We start from the raw sequence: 22,987 nt of genomic DNA, 5'->3' as shown, positions 1-22,987 counted from the left end.
ACATTTTTCAGAATGATCCTACTTTGTGAATTCTTTCAATGCACCAAAGATAGGTAACCATGTTTCCTTACTAGAGGACACTCTCCTCATGCTAATTTTTTTTCTCTCGCCCAAAATGTTTCTACTCAACAGCAGGTGGGACTGGATGGATTCCTCAGCCAAGGAAAACGGCCATCAAAACATGTAGGAGTCGGGGATCCCGGTTCTGTTTCAGAGCTGTGTCTCCCAGTGCTATTCCTGGACATGCCACACACTATTATAGATTAAGAATGTTCTCAGATTCACAAATAAAAGTATATACGTACTGTTTTGTTTCCATACTATTCCTGACATTTCACAGGTTGCTTCTGATTAATCAGATCATATTAAGAAAATTAACTGGACACCAGTGGTTCATGCCTGTTATTCTCGCCAGTTGGTGCAGAAATTTCTGAGAGATGGCCTACAACTAACCAGCAAAAAGCTGGACTGGTGGCATAGCCCAAGTGTAGAGGACAAGCTGTGAGCCAAAATGCTGAGAGTGCAAGGCCCTGAGCTGAAGCTCCAGTACCAACACACACACACACACACACACACACACACACACACACACACACACACAAATGCTTGGGCATGCCCGGACTGTGATCCTCCTATTTATGTCTCCCTGACTTGCTCAGATGGCAGATGTGCTTCCTAATAATAATACGTGGGCACTGTGCTTGGCCACTGAAGGAGATGGACTATCACACCTTCATTTTGACCTAGATGTTTCTTAGGGGGTCCCAATCTCTCCCTTCTAAGTAGGTAGGATTACAGACTTTACATCCCTAACTAAACTTTGGCATGTTTAAAGAAATTCACTTGTTAAGAATGTACTGAAAGTGTACTGATGGAGGAAGAAAAATCATAAGAACAGGAATAATCTCTCTTTCAGAGAATACGGACATTGTACTGTTTTTACTTCAGAATAACTAAACTATATAAACAGATGGTCTCATAGTAGGGGAAATGCTTTTAACTTTTAAATGTTTGATAGAGTTTTCCCCCTTCATTAGAATTTTCACTTACGGACTTTGAGTCTAACATTTTAACATTAGCAAATGAGTTTGCAGAGAAGACAGTAACTGTACTTGTTTTCCTTCATCTTATTCCTTTGAAGAGTGAGACACTCCAGACAGAAAACTCTTCCAGGATCGAAGACAAATCGTAAAACCTGAACTATGTCCAGGTAAGACTCCAGGTGGCGCTCACCCGGGCTTCATACAGTTTCCACAAGCATAGTAAGCAATAGTACATTTAATGCTTGCATTTACTACAGTGGAACACCTGAATAACAAAGAGCATTACATCCTCAAATATAGCCAATAATTGCTAATAGAACTCCCAACATGGGAGATGACAATGCACAGGCAATCACGTTGAACCACACAAAAAGAAGTTTTAAGGAAAGTCCAATCTCAGTATGTCTTTGTTTTCCTTCTTGAACATGGATTATGAATTTGGACCCAGAATTAATCTGCTTTGTGTTTCTGGCTAAAGGCTTCCTCACAGGTGGGATTTCAGATGTCCTATCAGTAACTGCTTTGAAAAGGAGTGAACTAGAAAATGTTCCCATCTCTGGCTCACTGTCTGCTTTGTCAATCAAAATTTTATAACCAGATATTTAAGATACAACTATGAGAAAGAGCTAACTATTGGCCTAGGGAAGAATGTGAACAAGAGAACAAAAGTAAAAATAAACATAGATTTGAGGATCGACTCCATTGTGTGGTAAAGATTCTAAATGAGGGTTATTTAAATTACTTTCTAAAATTTCTGCCAGGCAGTGGGGGCTCACACCTATAATTCTAGCTACTCAGGAAGCTGAGATCTGAGGATTGTGGATTAAAGGTACAACCCAGACAGACAAATCCAACAGACCTATATCTACAAATAACCAAAAGAAAGAATTGGAGGTATGGCTCGAGTGGTAGAGTGACACCCTTAAGCAAATAAGCCAAGAGCAAGATTCCAAGTTCAAGCTCCAGTACTGGTATATTAAAAAAAAGGAAATAAAATAACATCCCAAATTATTAGATGATGGCCAGAGATAACTTTTTCCCAAAAATTTCATATCCATAGTATCAACAGCTGACATATACTTATTTACAAATTATATTTATGTTTTTATAAAATACATTATTTCTGCCATTAATGATGATGACATTGTTAATATGCCCACATATTGTAGGCATGCACATTTTCCAGCAAAATATCCATCTCTATACACAGAGGAGAATCCTGTTTATATTATGACAACATTCTTTTGTTTACACATAATGTTGTGACTCTTGGGTCTGGCACTCTAGAAAGCCCAGCTTTTTCTTTCTTTTTTTTTTTTTGGTCTGGTCGTGGAGCCTGAACTCTGGGCCTGAGCGCTGTCCCTCAGCTCTTCAGCTCAAGGCTAGCGCTCTACCACTTGAGCCACAGTGCCACTTCCGGCTTTTTTCTTTTTTCTTATGTGGTGCTGAGGAATTGAACCCAGGGCCTCAGGCATGCAAGGCAAGCGCTCTACCACTGAGCCACCTTCCCAGCCCCAAGGCCAGCTTTTTCAATGTTGGTTATATTAAAAAAAAAAGCGTAATCCCACCCCCTGCCCACTGTATTCTCAGTCTTGCTGGCTGTAGGCTTTCTGACCAGCACCTAATCGCCTGCACCACTGTTGTCTTCTGTAGCTCCCTGCTGAAAGAATAGGTAATTGCATTTTATACTTTACAGTCTAAGCACCACAGGTGGCTTACCTGGCTGACAGCCGATGGGCCTGCACAATTCTTCCGGTAACATGCCAATATATGGGCTGTCTGATTCACTAGGATTTCCCGGATCACCTTCAAAGGCTGGTGTAGAACTGCTTTAAAAGCTATGTGCACACAAGCGTGAACAAAAAAGGACATCAAAGTCTTAGAATCTGATCTCTCCAAAGAGCAGAAAAGACAACTATTTATCTTAGATCACCTAACTAGGAGAGCGGCATTTGAGGGTGTTAAAGCTGTTTGCTGATGGCTGTCTCTCCACTCAGGATGGTGACTTAGCCAATGGAGAACGATGGCTCCCTATAGCAAAATGTTTTCGATTGGCCTAGATTTGTCTTCAGAATATAAAAATCAGAATTCTCCATAAAAGCAAAGAGAAAGACCAGTTGGTCATTTTTTTTGACATGTGGAATTTTGATGGGCTGCTTGTGACATCTCACTGAGGCATTTCAGAAGGAAAGACAAAGAAAATACTACTGTGGGTACCCCCCACCCCATTTCTTAGACTCATCAAGATACGGATGATCACGCACAGTCAGGAGCCATGGACATTTTCCTCACCTGCCACAGGGCATTGTCACATACATAATAAAACCCTTCGCATCACCTTCCTACATTTTAACTCAGACTACCCACTAGAAAGGAAACTATAGTCTGAAACTATAGTCTGCACTGAGTTGTCTCCCTCATTAATTATTAGAGTTGTCCTCCACTCCTGTTCTTTTTTCGTGTGTGCCAGTCCTGGGACTTGAACTCAGGACATGGGTGCCATCTGAGTTTTTGTGCTCAAGGCTAGCACTCACTTGACCCACAGCTCTACTTATGGCTTTTTTTTTTTTTTGGAGTTTAGTGAAGAGTCTCACAGACTTTCCTGCCTGGGCTGGCTTCAAGCTGTCATTGTCAGACCTCAGCCCACTGAGTAAGAGGATTATAGGCATGAGCCACCAGCACGCAGTTTAATAATTTATCTACCAGAGAGCTGCACCACCATAGTATGTTTTTAGGTACTGCCTGCTAAGGTTTACAGGACGGCAGGGTTCCAGGGTGTTACCTGACTTGGCAAAGAAGTTGATGAGGGCATCTGTCTCACAGCTCTTGTACAGCTCAGCTAGTTGGGAGCTGCACTTTAAGCCAAGGTTGTGAATCCGAAGTCGCCTTTGGCCACCGATGGTTGTGTAGAGCACGGCGCACTGCGGAAACAACATCGATGCAAGGGCATTATGGCTCACATAGCCGGCTACGCTAACTTGATTGCATCAACGTTTGCAGAGCAGTGTGCATAGATGACAGATCTCTCCGTTTCTCATGGGATCTTTTTCTATCCTTGTGAGCAACACCGATGAAAAGGGAACAAGGACCACAGATTTCTTACGTGGCATCGATGGGCTGTTCACACATAAACATCTGCTCGCATTTGCATAGCTGGTCTGTGTTTCACATTTCTCAGACCTCACTTACCACACTTCAGCTCAGGAACCAACACCTTCACAAATCACAGGCCTACTCAAGGCGCATCTCTTGTTAAGCACACAAATAGCTTTAATAATCTTTAACTTCATGCCAGCCTCTCTTCATTGTTCAAGTGTGATGTCTGAAAACTATGCCTTTTGATACTTTTTTTTCTTATTTTAACGGGAAAAAATCTCCAGGGTTCCTAGTTAATCTTACTCACTACAAAGCTAAATTTGATTTTACTTGCTTAAGATATGCTAATGTGCTTGACATGTTCTTATGTGCCAAACTGTGACACCCTCAGACTTTTAAGATGAAGTCCTACTCCACAATACCTCAGACTAGCTGAATTTTTGTGACAGCACCTTTCAACAGGTAAATTAACTATAATAGAGCCCTATGGATGGGCCCCAATCCAATGTAATTGGTGTCTTTACTAGAGGAGGAACTTGAATAGTGGGAACACTACACAGACACAGAAAGACAGTGACAAACCAAAACGAGAGGCCTAGAATAGAGTCATCCTGGATGGCCTTCAGAAGTCTTTTATTTTGAATTTCCAGCCTCTAGAACTTTGAGAAAATTCTTTTTGTGGTACTTTGCTACAGTGACATCAGCAGACTGATGCACACCTGGCAGGAGTAAAAGAGTGCTAATGCTGACAATAGCCGGTGCCACTGGAAACCCATTTGCTACTGTCATGCTATGTCACACACGGTTACTGGGTTACCTTGCAGTGGCATGGGTGTGCTACGCCACATTGCAATGACATAGAACTGTTATGTCACATTTCAAAGACTCATGTATGGTATATCATATTTTACCATATGTACATGCATGAGACTTGGAAGCCACATAATATGGTGCTCTAATGACTTTTCATTTAAAAAAGGAGAGATGAAGTGTGTGTGTGTGTTTGTGTATGTGTGTGTGTCTGTCTGTCTGTCTGTCTGTGTGCATGCACGTGCGTACCACTACAGGGTTATGAACTCAAAACCTGGGAGCAGTCTCTTAGTTTTTTCACTTAAACCTGGCACTCTATACCACTTTAGCCACAGCTCTACTTCTGGCCTTTTGCTGGTTAACTGGAGATAAGAGTCTCATGGATTTTCCTGTCTAGGCTGGCTTTGATCCTTAATCTTCAGATCTCAGTCTCCTGAATAGCTAGGCTTGCAGGCATGAGCCACTGACACCCAGCTGAGAGTTAAAATTTATTTTTAAATAATTACTTACTTTATTGTTACTTTAAAAGTGATGTACAGAGAGAGGATGGCAATGACGTGAATCAGGTAATGAGTACATTTCCTTTTGTATATGTCTTTGCTTCCTTTAATCTCTCCCATTAATTTTTTTTAATGAAGAATCTAGCACCTTTGTTCACATGGCTTCTGTCCCCAGGCCCCGCCCATCTGTGCCCATCACAAGCTGCGACTAAACGTGAAATCACCTGGATTAAGGCCCCAGTGTCCTCGCTGAGCTTGTCATCGTGCTTGAACTCCACAGTCACTGCCTTGTCACAGTCCATGGCCGCCATCTCCACGTCGGTCGTGTTGTTCATAAAAATTGCACCAAAAAAATCAGTGGCTCTGAAACCTACCAACAAAAGCAAAGGGTCCTCTGACTGTTTTAACTGTCTTTTTATTTAATTTGAAAAGAAAACAATGATTCAAATGAGAAATGAAAGTGGCAGAAGTGAAGGTTACCTGTGCTGGTGCGAACTCGCATGATGGCATCAAAGCCTATCTTCTTTTCAATGTCGTTTCTGAGGTCCTTCAGAAATTGTTGGCTGTCCAAATGCATCTATAAAAGAATGAGCCATCGGAGACCACCAGAGGGCAGCAAAATACTTCAAATAACTGTGTGTGTGTGTGTGTGTGTGTGTGTGTGTGTGTGTGTGTGTGTGTGCGTGCGTGCAGCAAAATACTTCAAATAACTGTGTGTGTGTGTGTGTGTGTGTGTGTGTGTTAACCTGATTTAAAATAGTTCTTATTTTTCATCCTAATTCAATATATTTATATGCGTAGCTAAAGAAACATACACAAACTATACATATGATCTTGGGACAATGATACTTTAAGTTTCCAAATGAAACCTCTGCTATATTTCATCTTTGTAACATTTGGGAGGGGAAAACCAATCAATCATTTCAATTTTCCAATGTGAAAATAGAATAAATGATCTACTGGAGGGTCTAGTGTGAGGGACAAGGTTAACACCTAAATTAATGAGGCTGGGGTTCTTTTGTGCCACCATGAACTGAGCTCGGTGAAGTTCCGTCAGGGGGTATTCCATACACAACATGAGTAGAAACCCTCCTATGTGTCTTTTTTTGGAGGGGGGGGGCTAGGGATCAGTACTGGAGCTTGCTTGGCAAGTGCTTTACCACTGGAGCTCACAGCAGCACTTCCACACTGATTTTGTTTTTAAGCTAGGGTCTTGCTAACTTTGCCTGGGCAGGATGCTCCTGCCTCCATCTCCTGAGTAGCTGAGGCTACAGGTGTTCACCATCATGCCTGGCCATTCGCCTCCTTTTCTTAACTACTTTTGTCTCAGTTTACTTTTGAAAGCTATTCTCCACAGGCAACATCAGTGCAATGTGCACATGTGCGCAGGACTGAGCAGAGAGCTCACTCGGGAGAGTAAACAAATAAGCTGAGTGCCAGGCTTGCAGGGCAGCCCCTTGGCCGGTCAGGGAAGCTCTGTAAGTTCTCACCTACAGGTGATAGGCATGGGAGAGGCACACAACTCCCTCTCCAGCTCCCCAACCCCCAACAGGAAGCAATCCCAGTCTTTATACAGACTCACTTCTATCGTGTAATATCACTGGATGGGAGATTAAAGCTATTAAATCTTTTACTTTGTATCTAAGAAATATGCCAGAATATGATTTCCTTCTCCAACAATGCACAATAAATGCAAATAAGTGAGAGTAGCATAGTCCAAATTAGCACTCTTAATTCTCATCGATTACAAAGTAACTTTCCCCTTGTTTGTGTTTTAGAGAGCCTTCTTCTATAGGATTACGAGAACATTATCCCTTATAATATAATAACATTATTTCAGCGCTTACTCAGGATTAGTGCCTGACTCAGTAATGTAAAGAAGCAGGAAGAAGACGGTGAGCCTCGAGGGTCCCACTGCAGAGTCCCCACTGCCTGTGCTTCACTCGGTCCCATGTTCTATGGGGCTGGTGCTCTAGGGAACACACAACAGCACCCAGCTTGGAACCCTGGCACTGCTCAGATAGTCTAGGACCTCATTAAGAAATACATGCTAGGAGATGGTGGCTCATGACTGTAATCCTAGCTACTCCAGAGGCTGAAGTCTAGAGGATTGTCATTTAAAGTCAGTATAGAAAGAAAAATCCAGGAAACTTTATCTCCAAAATAAAAGTCAGGCTAAAGGCTCCGGGGTGCCTGTCTAGTAAGCATGAGGCTCTGAGTGCAAACCCTGTTATTGCCCCTCAAAACTTAAATATGCACCATTTCTCTGTGTCCTCAAACTTACCTTTGTCAATTTTGGCCACAGAGGAGGGGAGCTTTCTTAAACTATAAGCTGAGCATCAAAACCAACATGGGAGAAGACTAAGAAGGACAAATGGCTGCCATTTACCTGGAAATGATTGTATTTGTAGATGGTTCCTCCAGTGAGCTGAGGAACAACACCCAAGGAGGCCACATCCACATACTGGCTAGGGAAGAGGAAGAGCGCCACGGAGCAGCCGTGGGATACACAGTCCTTGGCCAGAGACTCATACACATTCGTCTGGGGCTGGAAGAGTAGCTGTAGGCACAAGACCCAAGAAAGCCAAAACCAAATTAGTTTCAGTTTAAAGTTAAGTTTCTATTGAACTCTGCAAGAAATTGTAAAATGAGAGGGAAAACATATATATACATATAGGTTCTTTTCCAGTTAGCTGAACTGGCTTAAAGAAACAGTTGTATGATCTTCAGTTTCACTTGATTCTCCTCCATTGGACCCTAGGGGGCCAGCTAGCATTGCTGTCCCGGTTCGGAACTGCAGGGGTGCTCATGTGAGGTTATGTGGTCAACTGTTGATGCTTTCATCCATGGCCTTACTGTTCCCACAGGCTTCACCCCCCCCCCCCCCCCCCCCCACTGCTTCCTATGTCTCCTCACAGATCCTACATGGGGGAAAAAAAAAAGTCTGGGCTCGGATTTCAATTTAGATATTGTGGATAGACACCACCAGGGTTTGTACTCCAAACATTCCTACAACATATACAGTAGACTTAGCTCCTCCTCTTTCTTAAGCACAGGACACACTGGCCCCGCCTCCCGCCATAGAACACCTCTGCTCACATAATACCTTCTCTTTGTCTGTGTTAACCAGCTTTTTGTCATCTCTGTTTTTCAGCTTCCCTGGAGCATCAGCAGTTGGCAAGGAGGAATGGAAGATGAACAGCTTCCCGGGACATTCTGCTGCCTAAAATAACAATAAAGAATTAGAGAACATGTTTACATAGAAAGGGGTTTTTCGTTTTGTTTTTGTTCTGGTCTTCTTGAACTCAAGAGCCTGGGTACTGTCTCTGAGCTTTTGTGTTCAAGCTAGTGTGCTCTATCATTTGAGGCACATCTGCACTTCAGGCTTTTCTGGCAGTTAATTGGAAATAAGTTTCACTGACTTTCCTGCCTGGGCCGGCTTTGAACTGTGATCTTCAGATCTCAGCCTCCTGAGTAGCTAGGATTATAGGCATGAGCCACTGGGACCCAGCAGGAAGGTTCTAAGAGAATCAGAAATATATTAAAGTATTTAAGTTCTTTCTATGAGCCAAATACTACAGCCACCTAAGTGAATAATAACCTTGGGCAGGATCTTTTCTCTCCACTAGATAGACTGGTAAACTCAGGCTTAGCCAGGATAAGCCAACAGTTATAAAAGTGGAATGGAAGAACCAATATTTAAATGTAGATCTAGAGGACACAGCTTTACAGTGCTAGCAGAGTGAAATGGCACAGGGAAAGCTTGCACTTGTTTAGTCAATGGTAGAGTCTTTCAAGAGGGAATAAATCCCAGAATGCCAGAGTACGTGACAGGATCCCCAGGATGCGTCATCCCAGGACATCAGACCTCCAGTGCATACACATGACAATGAAGCCATATTTGATGGAAGAAGGCACAAAGCAAGTGGTGGTGGGTAAGGCCACTGAGGACACAGGGCACCAGCTTCCAGGCATGACAAGGGAAGAGCACTTCCTCCAATGGGCAAGGTCGCAGGTTTGATCTCCAGAACCACAAGGACAAAGAAAAGATTCAGACTCTATGAAAGACAATCCAGCATTAAAAATATTTAAAATCAGGGGCTGGGAAGGTGGCTCAGTGGTAGAGCACTTGCCTTGCATGCCTGAGGTCCTGGGTTCGATTCCGCAGCACCACATAAGCAAGAAGAAAAAAGCCAGAAGTGGCACTGTGGCTCAAGTGGTAGAGCGCTAGCCTTGAGCTGAAGAGCTGAGGGACAGCGCCCAGGCCCAGAGTTCAGGCCCCATGGCCGGACCAAAAAAAAAAAAAATTTAAAATCATACCTAAGGAGCTACAAATTCCCAATGACAAAATGTATTGAAATGAAATATAATGCACTATATTGGCCCACACCCTTACATTGCCATCTCTAAACCACACGGCACAAGGCTGCCGGGGCAGCTGCCAGGGTAGAGTGGGTCATAGCTGACGTACAGGCCTGTGCGGGCCGTCTGGGCTTGGCTGAGCTAGTGGTGAAAAAGGATGTGAGTTGTGATCTTGTCTACGTTGTGCACTGAAAGTCCCACACGGAGATGGCACTAGGAAGAAAGGAGGCAAGGGAAGTCAAGAGTCGTAGCTAGGAAGCTAAGCTGAATATGTCAAAAATATTAAAGTTCTAGGACTACAATTTAGAATCTGTTACGTTCATTACTATGAAAACACCATTTAAAGCATTCCCAGTAAGCCAGGCATGGTGGCACATGCCTGTTATTGTAGCAATGGGAAGGCTGAAGAAAAGCCAGCCTGGGCTATACAATGACACCTTGCCTCCAAAACAAAACAACAACAGCAAAATGCACACATTTTTATCTTGAGGAAATGAATGACATTGGGACAGATGAAGAATGGTGGCGGACTGACATTGATCCAGATGCCTTGTACTCATAAACTGACACATTGAATTGTGACCTCTTTTGTACAATAGTTAAAGATTTAAAAACACACACCTCTAAAAGTAATAGAAAAATTAAGAATTTAAATGAAATCCAATTTTTCATCAAGGCTCCCACACAAATTCACTACCCTTAATTTTGTGACAATACAGAATGCCTCCCAGAAAGCAAACGTGCCCAAAAGAGGAAGTAAGGTTAATGTATGTAACTGAAGTGATCAAATGAGAAACTGAGATTTCCTGGTAAGCGACATGTCTTCAGTGGGAGCTGGGTGGCAATACGGGAAGAACAATCAAGCATATGCAGTACTGTATATCTACTATACATGTAATTTAGACATTGGCAGCAGCCATTTATGCCTTATGAATGACAAGCATTTAATCATAATAATAGTAATAATAATAGTAATAATCCTAGTTACTCAAGAGACTGAGTGAGATCTGAAGACCATGGTTTAAATCAGCCTAGGCAGACAAATCTGCAAAACTCTTATCTCAACAAGTAAAAAGTAAGTACAAGGCCCAAAGTTCAAACTGCAGTTCCTCCAAACAATATCTAAATAAAAGTCTCAGAAAGAGTTGCCACACTAGAATCACACTATAAATTTAGACATGAAACTTGTGCAGAGTGGTTTACACCCTCAATTTTGTTCTGTTATTGCTGATACTTGTACCAGTGTATTATGACTAGTCATTTTAGTTTAAAAGTAAGTCTAAAAACAAGTAAGCACATTTAAAACTAATTTTGAGAATCAGCTCTCAGAGCCAGAGAGATTTACTTCCATGCTAAGGTAATCGTCACTTAGAGCAGGTGCCTCCAAGGCATTTGTCATTAGTTTGCTGTCTGGATTACTAGAAAACTGACCCAGAGTTGTTTGGGTTCAGCTTCCTGACTGCACATTTGGCCAACCTTTGGTAGCCAGAGAGGCCCGAGTGGCATGCGCCTCCTGTCATTGGCCATCCCAAGGCCTGCCCCTCACATATTTCAAAGTCCCAAGGAAGGGGAGGGCAATCTGGGAACTGAACTCTTCACATCGTGATCCAGCTATTGCTGAACTGATTTGAAAATAGATCACATCAAGGTCATCTAAAAGCAGAAGGGAGGAGCTAAGCTGGAAATCCTGCCATGCTGGAATGTAAGCACAGGAAGCAATGGTGTCTTGGCTGTTTCCTTCTGCAGGCTGTTGGGGAGTTTTCAGTAGCCTCTAGCAGTCTGCAAGCTTTGGTGAAGAGGTACGAAACTTTCTCTTTTGTCTGGTTTTTCTTTTCTTTCTTTTTTTTGTGTCAATACTGAGGCTTGAACTCAGGATTTGGGTGCTGTCCCTTAGCTTTTTCACTCAAGGCTAGCACTCCACCACCTGGGACACAACTCCACTTCTGGCTTTCTTGGAGGTTATTTGGAGATAAGAAACTCACAGACTTTTCTGCCCCAGCTGGTAGACACCAGGATCCTCAGATTTCAGCCTCCTGAATAGCCAGGATTACAGGCCTGACCCACTGGCGCCAGGCTCTGTTTCACTGTTTTGAAAACGTATTTGACAGCTTGAACAAATGGCTTCTCACCTTCAGGGCTTCCATGCCAGCCTGGATGACAGGAGCAAAGACGGTCTCATTTTCATTGGAGTCTGCAAACATCTCTGGAATCTGGTCCAATAAACTATAGGAAATAAAGGAGTGGTTTTAAATGATGGCCATAAATTTCAAAAAAATAAATAAATCACTAACATTTCAAGCTAAAAGACTCATGGTATTTTATGTAGGACACCCAAGACAGAGTTTTACCTACTGGGAAAGTAAGTAAACTGATAAAGATATTCCTTAGGAAATGATGCCCTACTGTGGTTTGTGCCAAACCTAAGATTTGGCTGGGACACGTTTACTCAATCATACTTTTTGTACATATATTCATTACTCCTCTCATACACCCTAAATTCTTGAACCTGTGGCTGCATCTTTAATTGCATCACTATGTCCATTCACATGCAGAAAGTATCTCCTTGCATTACCTTCCTAGCCAAGACAAAAAATTCACAAGGTTGAAAGTGAGTATAATACAGTGGAATTCAATTCATCCACTGGAAGAATATTATCTTATTTGCAAGTGGAAAGGCTGGAATTATGTTAAGTGAAGTCATGCTCAGCGAGACAAAGAATGTATATTTTCTGTCATATATGGAAGTTGGATCTAAACTATAAATATAAATGAAAACACGTACAGAATCAGATGCATATATACACAAACAAACTGGCTAAAGTATGGCATATGCAGGGAAAGATTCCAATGTTGTAAATCCCATGAACAACAAAAATAAATACAAGGAAACTGAACCACGTGTTGTCAGAAGGGGAAGAGGTCTTAGGGAGGGAGCAGACGGGTCGGGAGAGAAGAAGGATGGGAGAATACAGTCACAATATTCAATGTACACATGCGAAGATGGAACTAGGGAACTTGAGAAGGGTGAGGTTGGGAGAGATGGAGAGAACAATGGAAGGTGTGATATAGATCAAGATGCATTATTCTCATAATCTGACGCACTCAAATGAAGCCCGTTTGTACAATTACTTAAACATACCACTAAATACATTTTTAAAAATAAAGTGAGTACTAAAATTCTTCCTTCTAAATACTGGTATATATTAAAAAGAAATAGGCCTAACAGAAATGATAGCGTTTTACAAACCATGTCACAAAGCCCCCCTTGCATATGACGAAATAAAACACTGTATAATGGAATTAAAACAAAATGCAATTAGACACAGATGTCCAGTTGCAGTTAAATGACCAAACACTTGCTATTTACTTGTGAATCACAGATTGGGATTCTTGGTAGTTGACAAGGAAGCCATCCAACAAAGGAACGAAGACTTCTCCCACGTCAGTCACCACCATCATCTGTGGCTGGGCCAAATTACTCTTCACATTGAAGAAATGCAGAACTTTGTTATAGGTGATAAAACCAACTCGAATGGCAGATGTCTCTTCCTGCTCTTCCCTGTGAGAAAAATAAGTGTTTACAGTCTTTTTAAAATCAGTCTAGAACAGCATAGTTTTCTTTATGAAAGAAATTGGAAATTGGAAAGAAGATGTGTTTAAAGTTCTAGTTGTCATTTCTGTTACTAGAAAAAACAATACTGAAGCTGAGTGCTGGCGACTCATACCTGTAATCCTAGCTACTCAGGAGGTTAAGATCTGAGGACTGAGGGCTGAAGCCAACCTGGGCAGACAAATCCAGTAGAGTCTTTAGTCATCTACACTTTATTTTCTCTTGCTCTGTCCCTAATATCTAACACTGAGACTCGTTTCCAGTGGTGATAGTACACAGTGTTCAATGATCCAGTGAAAACCATACAATATGCATACCATTTTTAATGTTTAGGTATCAGTTATTTTAAAAAAGAAGACCTTATTTTGCTTAGGAGATATAGTTTTTTAAAGAAGAGCCTGGTTTGCTCCATTTCTACATAGCAAAAAGAGCTTAAACCCAGGAAAAAGAAAAATGGAAGTATAGCAGTAAGGTGTTATCTTAACCTGTCTCAGTTTCTTTGATGCTTCAGCAGGCTGACCAGTACTGGTTCTTTAATTCTGTTTCCTTTCTTCATTGTGGTCTTGAAAACTGGGTTGACAGTTAAAAAATTTTCATAATCATGAAGCACCAGTAACTCATACCTGTAATTGTAGCTACTCAGGAGCTAAGATCTGAGTACTGAGAGCCAGTCTGTGCAGACAAATCTACATGATTCTTTATCTATAATTAACTAGTAAAAAAGTGGAGGGGCTGGGAAGTTGGCTCAGTGGTAGAGCGCTTGCCTTGCATGCATGAGGCCCTGGGTTCGATTCCTCAGCACCACATAAGCAGAAAAAAAAAAGCCAGAAGTGGCGCTGTGGCTCAAGTGGCAGAGCGCTAGCCTTGAGCTGAAGAGCTGAGGGACAGTGCCCAGGCCCAGAGTTCAGGCCCCACGACCGGACCAAAAAAAAAAAAAAAAAAGTGGAACTGGAGACTTAGCTCAAGTGGTACAGCTCTAAACCCGAGCTCCAAAGCAGAGTAAACAAGCCCTGAGTTCAAACCCTAATACCAAAAAAAAAATCCCAACTCCTTCTAAAAGCACTTGGTAAATGCTTATGTTCTGGACCCTTATAAAGCTTTTTGGCAGAGAAAACCTGGTCTTTTATGACTACCCCCGCCCCCCCCTGCTCCCCAGTACCTCAGTATCCTCAGCTGTGTGACTGACTACTCACATCTACCCTTGAACTGTACCATGCCATGCTGTATCACTCTGCTTCTGGGCTGTCCCTCTCCTCTCCATACAAATCCTTCCTCTCTGAAACTTCCCTGCATACACCAATCAGAAGTCATCTCTTCTAAACTCCCATAAATCATCTTCACTAGGCTTGTGGTCTATGACAGCTTTAACAGCCAGCAGTTAATAAACAGCGCTGCACAAGGCCTCTGTCCCGGGCCTCACAGGACCTCCCTGCTCCAGTGTGGAGAACTGGAGGTTTGACTGAGGATGTTTACAGAATAGGGAAATGCTGGCTGGGATAGCAAGTCACAGCCCTCAATAAGTCAAAACGAAGCAACTCTGGTTGCGTGCCACCACCTTGACAGCTTAAGGTCAGCCAGTTCTAAGTACTTACCCCGCAGAATGAACTGATACTACAAACCAGGGCTTGATTGCCAGCAAACTACTGGTTAAGTTTCTAGCCTCCCATCAACCTCATCACATAAGGAGAAATATCTGACAAATTATGACATATTATTCTCATTCCTCGGTTAATTTGGAGTCAACTAAGGCAAGAGACACAAAAGAAAAACTATAGAGCATGGTGCTCATTGCCATTTCCCAGTGAATCTGGGCAGACTGAAGTGGTGGGGAAGGAGCAGTGTGGGATTGGCAGGATTCACGAAGAACCTAAATTTACATTTTTGTAAATTTGTAATCAGAACGTTTCACATTACTGCAAAAATATTATTATTGTCTCCATGCGAACATTTTTTTGAGAAACAAAAAAAACCATCCTAAAAAAGTTCTTCAACATTATAGCTACCTCATTAAGTTATATTCAGAAGAAAACTAATTCTCAGTCTCTCTTTTGTATTAACTTTTTATCAGCTTTGTGAAGTTATATCATGGATAGCACGAAGTCTGACACAGGCTGCTCTTTCATTTTTTAGTGACCACTGTCTTCAATACTTGCTCCTATCATTTCAATAAAACAAATCAGACAGAACAGCATGGAAGACACACAAATAGAGAACCAGAAAAATCCCCAAATCATGTACTGAAAACAAACAGGCGAATAAAAACTCAACCTAGAAATCCGATTTGAACAACAGGGGACACATTTCAAGGTTTGTCTTTCTTGGAACATGAAAGTCAGAAAAGTCTGGAAACTTTTCAAGGTCAAAGACACAAATTCAAAGTTGACTGGAAAGGACAGACTCCTTTTCTTTTCAAAGGCTTAGCTCAGAGATAACCACACCCTTGGCTAAGAATTCAGACTTCAGGCTGTGATTTAAAAAGGCTATTCAGTGTGTTTTTCCCACTTTAGTACAAAGAAGCAAATCAAAGTGACAAGGCAATCTTACCATGGAAATAAAGCTTCATAAACACACAGCTCCAACAAGTTTTGTTTTAAAAGATAAAAAAGGGAAAGGAAGTAGTTGCCTGGGGGGGGGGGAGAGGGGGGGAAAGAGGTGGTATACTTCTAAGACAGAGATTTGCATAAGGCCAGAAATAACTAGTGGTACCTTTTATTTCAGCTCCCATCTTTTGCCAAAGCCACATCTCCACTTTAATGGAACGGACTTCTGGTGACACAGTATGATTTGTTATCTTATATCATACCACCATTGTCTTGGTAAGAAAGAGTTAGTGGAGTAACAGGTCTAAGAAAACAGGGTACATACACTGCATTGCTGTCAGTTTCAGACAACAGAGAGACCATTTTCAGAAACTTAAGTAGTTTTCTTTCACATTAACCAAGATTAAAGTTCAGATTTAGATGTAAAACAATCCTGTTAAGAGTGGGCCACTGGTGGCTCACACCTTTAATCTTGGCTACTCAGAAGACCGAGAACTGAGGGTCAAGATTCAAAAGCCAGCCTAGAGCAGGAAAGACTATGGGACTCTTATCTCCAATTAACCAGCAAAAAGTCAGAAGTAGAGCAGTGGTTCAAGTGGTAAAGCACTAGCCTGGAGCAGAAAAAGCTAAGGGACAGTGCCCAGTCCTTGAGTTCAAGCCCCAGTACAGACACCAAGCCAAACCAAACCAACAAAAACCCTGTTAGAGATCTCCTTGCTAACATATGCCGTATTCTGCAGAAAATCAATCCACACTTCTCAAGTTTCCCTAAGAATGGGCTAAGAGAAACTCCAGTCACTACACCTGCAGGCCAGGAGGCCTTCCTTATGCTATGACCTTCCACTTACTCCCAGATCAATCCTCATCTGGATTCAGTTTGAAATCACCTCAGTGTTTCTCAAACATCCCCACTGCTTTTCCAAACCATCCTGCAGAATATTATGTCTTCAGCTTCACAGATACAAACAAAGCCACTTCTGGGAGGTCCTGCGTCACCTTGGCAGAGCCTCATGTGGCCCCAAACACTGCCTTAGGTAGAAGGAGCAAAGAGGGACAAGGCATCCAATGTCAAGTAGGAAAGATGGCAGGACTGATGGCCTTTCCCTGATCCCTGATCTCTCTCCTTGCCAGATGCTTGTCCTGCCCTAAACAACCAACTGCTACACTAAGACATTTAAAACTAGCCAGCAGAGGAGGCAAGACAAAAAAGAAAGGATTCCTTTAGCTATTCCCAGCTACTCTTCAAATCTTTTTTAACATCTTTTTTATTTAATCCCTTCCTTCATTTTCCAGATCTGGTTCTTTTTCTCCATAAAATTTATTTGGGCCTGTTTATGTGTAGCGTTTTCTATTTTCTTATAGTAAGATTGCCATCAGTTTTATTTACTTGTTTGTGATAAACCACGTACCATGCCACTTCAAGAAATGTGAAATTCATTAACACCTAGGATGATGTTCACCTGCTAGTTACTGCTCACCCTTGCCCTGCAGCAATGGCAAGGAGAGGGATGCACCTGCCACCACAGTGGAGATGTCCAGTTTTCTAACACTTTTAGAACAGTTAGTCACTTCTAGAACCTTGCAGTTCCCACTAGAAAGCCACTTATCTAAAAATGAGGGGGGAGGGAATCTTCCAGACTTGCCCTTCTACTGTTTGGATTCTCATAACTTACATATTTTGAAAGTTTTTCTTCTAGCACTATTAGTAATTTTTTGTTAGCCAGCATGACTCTTTTGCTTGATACAAAGGAGCACTCTAACTGTTTAAAGCCTTAAAAGAATTGTGCGGTTTGATTTGTTAACTGACTACTCAATGTTCTCATTAGTAAAAAATGCCCACTGGCCACTCAGCATTTGTTTCCTGGACAATGTATTCATTCAGCAATGGAAGCTAAGGAAAAAATGGTGGTTCTCTTACTTTGGGAGCTTTTCCAACACAGTCTTCAGTTCTTCACATATGAGCTTGACAAGTCCGTTCTTTATGTTACTATACGAAACATCAATCATGAAGATGAAGGCTGGTGGGTTGGGAGGTTTATTCTTCTACAGGAGAGCAAACAACATCACACAAATGGATAGAAAGTAAGTACACTTAAGAACTGAATTTAAATACTAGAAACTCTTCAAGTTGATCAGACACTTCACATAAGATGTAGGGCTTAACATCTAGGAATCAAGTAACTGTCTAAAACAGTTTCTGATGCCATCAAAAAGATAAGAGAAACTTTTTCAGGGTGTGACTAGAACTAGGCAGTATTATCTAACAGAGCAAGTTCACTTTTCCAGGGCTCAAGGACCCACTATTAAAGTTACTGAAAGGAAGATACAGTATTGTGATCAGCCCTGCCATAACACCATCTTCCAGGATGAAGCCCTAAAGTCTTGTGCCCAAAAGCAGTTATATATAATATATATGTGCATATATACTATATAGAATATGCAATATGTTATATATAACAATATATTATATGTGATATATAATAAATACTAGTATATATAATAAATATAATAAATACTTGTATATATAAGTACTAATATATATTAGTATTTACTTTGGAAACTGAAATAAAATTTCACAAACGCGGATATTGTTGTTTTCAAACCTCTTCTTTTATGTCTTTCCATTTAGAGATATGAAATTATATGAGAACATGTAACTGCATATTTTAAAAACTGAGCCATATTGTTAAATACTTACCTGATTTATTGCATATTTACAGTAAGAATGGTCTTTTCTCTGTGTGTTTAAAACAATCACTCTGACATAACGCAGCTGCTGTAACAATGGTTTCTAACTGCTGGTCTCTATTTTGGCTGGTGTTCAAAGAGCACTTAGGGAAACGATCTTTCAGTTGGGACTTGCAAAATATTTAGAAAAGATGGCTATAGAAGAGTAACATTAGTGAGCCACACTAGAGAATGAAAGATTAAAACCTAGTACATTTTTAACTTGGTAATCAATTTAAAAATGTTCTAAAATAAAATTTGACTTTAGTTACTATATAATACTATGTAAATTTTTTTTGGTGCCAGTCCTGGGCCTTGAACTCAGGGCCTGGGCACTATTGTTGAGCATTTTTGCTCTACCACTTGAACCACAGCTCTACTCCCTAAAATACTTCATTTCAAGTAAAAAACTATAAGGCTTAAAGATTATCAACCTGTAAATACCCAAAATAGACTGGCATCCTCTGGGTCTAATATATTTCTCTGTGTGTGTGAATAGGGGCTTGAACTTATGGTTTCAAGCTCTTCCTTGGCTTTTTCCATTCACACCTAGCACTCTACCACTTGAGGCAAACCTCCACTTCTAGCTTTTTGCTGGTTAGCTGGATATAAGAATCTCAAGGAATTTTCTCCCTGGCCTGGCTTCAAACCATGATCCACAGATCTCAGCCTCCTGAGTAGCTAGGATTCCAGGTGGGAGTCACAGCACCTGACCAATCTATTTCATAATATAGATAATATATTGATTTATATTAGATGGAAATAATTATCCTTGTTAATTAAACCAAAAATTCTTTGCAACAAACTCAAACATGTCTTATTATGCTTGTATTCTCTCCTAAATTCAGCATGACTAATTCCCCAGTAAATAAAAGCTGGAAGTGGAGCTGTGGGTCCAGTCATAGCATGTCAGCCTTCAGCAAAAAAGTGAGGACAGTGCCAAGGCCCTGAGTTCAAGCCCCTGTAGTGGCACAAAACAAACAAACAAACAAACAAAGAAGAAGAAAAGAACAGCAATACATTGCCAGTGGAAAATCAATAAGTAGACTGTTTGAAAAACTTTCTCTCAATTTACTTCTCATTATTCTACAATAAACATTCTCCCACTTAAGTGGAAATCAAAGCCATCTAGGGCCAAAAGCCTGAAAAGTAACTAAAGAAAAAGGGCCCGGGGTTGGGGTTCAAGTGGTACCACATTTGTCTAGCAAGCACAGGCCTTGAGTTCAAATTCTAGTACTGCAAAAATAACCAAAGTTGAGTTAAGATCAACTAAAACGGATAGAGGAAAACCTGAGTTTTATAATCTTCCTTTCAGTGTGTATAACAGTGTTAAAAAATACAAATATGAATTTAAGTAACTTCTTTCCACTATCCAAATCCCTAAGCTAACCTATTCTTCTACTTCATTTGCATTTTAAATTGTAACTAAATTTGAAGGTGTTTATAGCCTTATTCATTATAAACTCTGCTTGGAAAGTGATAAGGAAGATTTAGCTTACTAAAGCCACTTGTTTGGTTCTACCCATGCTGGGTGTGATTTTTCCATCTATCACACTTCTGGAATATTTCCATAAAACAGAATTTGAAGATACTAAGATTTTTGTTCCAAGAAATAGACTTGACTCTCTGTCTGAGTTTCTACTAAAAAGCATAAAGTCAAGATAATGTAGGTTTTTTGGCAGGGAGCTGGAGACTTGGAGTGTTGTAAGATTTATACTACAATTGTAAAGATCACTCACTGAGTAAATTCTCCTACCACAGGTTATGATGGCTTTATGAGGTATAACCAGGATAGCAAATGTTTCAGCTTTGCCTACTGATATTCCTTCAGTCAACAGCAGGAAGGAATAAATAGGTTCAGACGTCTTTGAACTTGGGGACCCACTTCTTGCCTGACAGAAACCATTTTGTATCAAAAAAGTGTTCTTCTATTCCCACCGGATGCTCAAGTGTGATGGTGCTTCAAACCAATGAAGCTCAAAGTGGGTTTTTTTGGGGGTAACTATTTCTGTGTGACATAGAGCAAACTAAAATAATACACTAAAGTAAGTGAAGATGTTAATGAGAAAAGAGATTCCGTCAATGGAGAAAGTGCCTAGTTTGTGCAAGTACTCTCTGTTCAGTTCTCAGTTGATGAGCAGGTCAATGAGAAACCATCTACAGAAGAACTCTGGGTAGAGGCAGGTGTCTGGGCAGGAGGTGTTAGTGGGCTTTCATTTTCAGAAGGGAGAGCAGGCAAGAAGGCAGAATGACACTCATGTTTTCAAGCTTCCCCATGATGTTTCAGATAGAAGCAGAATTCTCAACTAAGATGTGAAATGACCTGCGTTTCAAATCACTAACCCATTGTAAAGTGGTGCAAGATGCCTATAATGATGTCATGAAAACTGACACTGAAGAAAGGAGATGGGTGGTGGTGACCCTCCTGTAAACTCACTCACTCACTCACTCACTCATTCATTCATTCATTCATTACATACATAGTAACCATGCATATTGATCAACTTCCCACTAGCACAAGACACTATAAAAATGTCATGAAGAAATTTAGGACAAGATTTGGGTCCTCAAGAATATAGAAAGAGGGAGACAGGCAAGAAGACTTAAATTCCAGAGGAATTTAATATGAAGATAGGACCAGACTACTAAAATCAAAAAAATCAGAGGCTGAAGTGAACAACTGTGACAGCTAGAAAGGTGTGTGCATTCTCTCTCTCTCTCTCTCTCTCTCTCTCTCTCTCTCTCTCTCACACACACACACACACACACACACACACACAGAGGTAACAAAACTTCAGACAGAAGAATAAGTACAAGTGCACTGGATGGGATCTATACATACAGATGTGACAGGAAAACAGAAGGCATGGTGAAGGACATCTTGTATAAAGGCATGGACTTGTCCAAGAGCTGGTAAGTTCAGAGCACATGGCAAGAGCTGTGAAGAACTGAAGACAGACATGGCTGAAGTGGCAATGTAGGCTGCAATGTCAATGGCTTTAAAGGGAAGTTACACTTTTTAAACTTAATAGTCTAGAAGAGAAAGGGCCAAAAGAGATTTGTAGAGCAAGGAAATCAGAGGCCAAGATCCCCAAGCCACCATAATAACAACTAGATTGTAGAATAGAGGCAAAGAAACATGTCAGTAGTTCTGCCACTCACGCTGGGCAAAGTAGGGAAGTTTTCCTGAGATTACTGACAACAAATGAGGCAGAGATCCTGCATGGCACTGTTGCACTGAGAAGCCAGTGTATTTTATCTGGAAGAAACAAAGTAATAGTTTTCTTTTTCTGGCACCGTGTTTTGAGAAATGGGTCTTTCCAGAAGATGCTTAGGCAACTGCTTCAATGCTCACAACCTAGAAGTTTGGATATGGGTTTCATATCCTGTCTTTTTGTATTCCCATGGTACCGCCAAAATGTTTTGTTTATGAATCAAGTCAACTCTGTACAGAAGAATGTTAGTCACTTGAATCTGACATTGATGCATAAGTACTTGGAGCACTGGGAACACTTACTCTGCAATAATCCAAAGTGGCAACATATTCATACGATCCCAGCGATAACTCAGGCTTCTCATAGTGGTCTAGCCTTCTTCCAATGTGGTCCAGATGTTGGAAATAGAACGGTGGAACTAATGAAAGCCAAACAGAGAAGGACATGTTTTGTTTTCATAAACAGACAATTTAATACATTCTCAAAATTTATTACCGGAAGAAAGGAACTAGTCTAAGAAATGTAGTCTAAAGCTAGAATGCAGAGTATTCTAAATACAAAAAGCATGCCTTGGAAAGTATAAGAGTTGCTTACAAATCCTCTGGATTCTTCTACAAGTTTTGGAAGACAAAAAAATGCTTGTGATTGGGATCATTCAAGAAAAACAGTATAGTTGAGTGCTGGTGGCTCACACCTGTAATCCTAGTTACTCAGAAGACTGGGATCTGGTGTTTATGGTTAGAAGCCAGCCCTGGCAGGAAAGTCAAGGAGACTCTTATCCCCAATTAAGCACCAAAAAAGCCAGAAGTGGAACTGTGGCTCAAGTGGTAGAGTGGCCAGCTTTGAGTAAAAAGCTACGGGACAGCAATTCAGACCCCAAAACTTTCACCAAAACTAACAAAAAAAATGACAAAATTACTGATGATTTTAAATCAGTAATCATCTGTGATTGAACTTTTTAAAAAGAATTTTGAGGGGGCTGGGAAGGTGGCTCAGTGGTAGAGTGCTTGCCTCATGCATGAGGCCTTGGGTTCAATTTCTCAGTACCACATAAGCAGAAAAAAGCCAGAAGCAGAGCCATGGG

General features: G+C 41.1%; 1 protein-coding gene across 2 annotated transcripts in view; it reads right to left on the bottom strand.

Moving 5' to 3' along the window:
- Nucleotides 1–22,987, bottom strand: part of Sec24d (SEC24 homolog D, COPII coat complex component) — an 84,167-nt gene that overhangs the window by 8,908 nt on the left and 52,272 nt on the right. For both annotated transcript variants that reach the window (XM_042697587.1, XM_042697586.1), the window contains exons 10-19: nt 22,206–22,321; nt 17,880–18,004; nt 13,179–13,370; nt 11,941–12,034; nt 8,556–8,672; nt 7,839–8,009; nt 5,930–6,026; nt 5,674–5,819; nt 3,826–3,964; nt 2,763–2,881 (exon numbers count right to left, since the gene is read on the bottom strand). In XM_042697587.1, the coding sequence (XP_042553521.1) occupies nt 2,763–2,881; nt 3,826–3,964; nt 5,674–5,819; nt 5,930–6,026; nt 7,839–8,009; nt 8,556–8,672; nt 11,941–12,034; nt 13,179–13,370; nt 17,880–18,004; nt 22,206–22,321 (1,316 nt within the window). The remainder of the gene's footprint in view (nt 1–2,762; nt 2,882–3,825; nt 3,965–5,673; nt 5,820–5,929; nt 6,027–7,838; nt 8,010–8,555; nt 8,673–11,940; nt 12,035–13,178; nt 13,371–17,879; nt 18,005–22,205; nt 22,322–22,987) is intronic.

This window comes from Dipodomys spectabilis, unplaced genomic scaffold (genome assembly GCF_019054845.1).
Source record: "Dipodomys spectabilis isolate Male_0828 unplaced genomic scaffold, ASM1905484v1 ptg000225l, whole genome shotgun sequence".
Classification (NCBI taxonomy): Eukaryota; Metazoa; Chordata; class Mammalia; order Rodentia; family Heteromyidae; genus Dipodomys; species Dipodomys spectabilis.
Note: the sequence above shows the minus strand (reverse complement) of the source record. Positions and strands in the feature narration are given on the sequence as shown.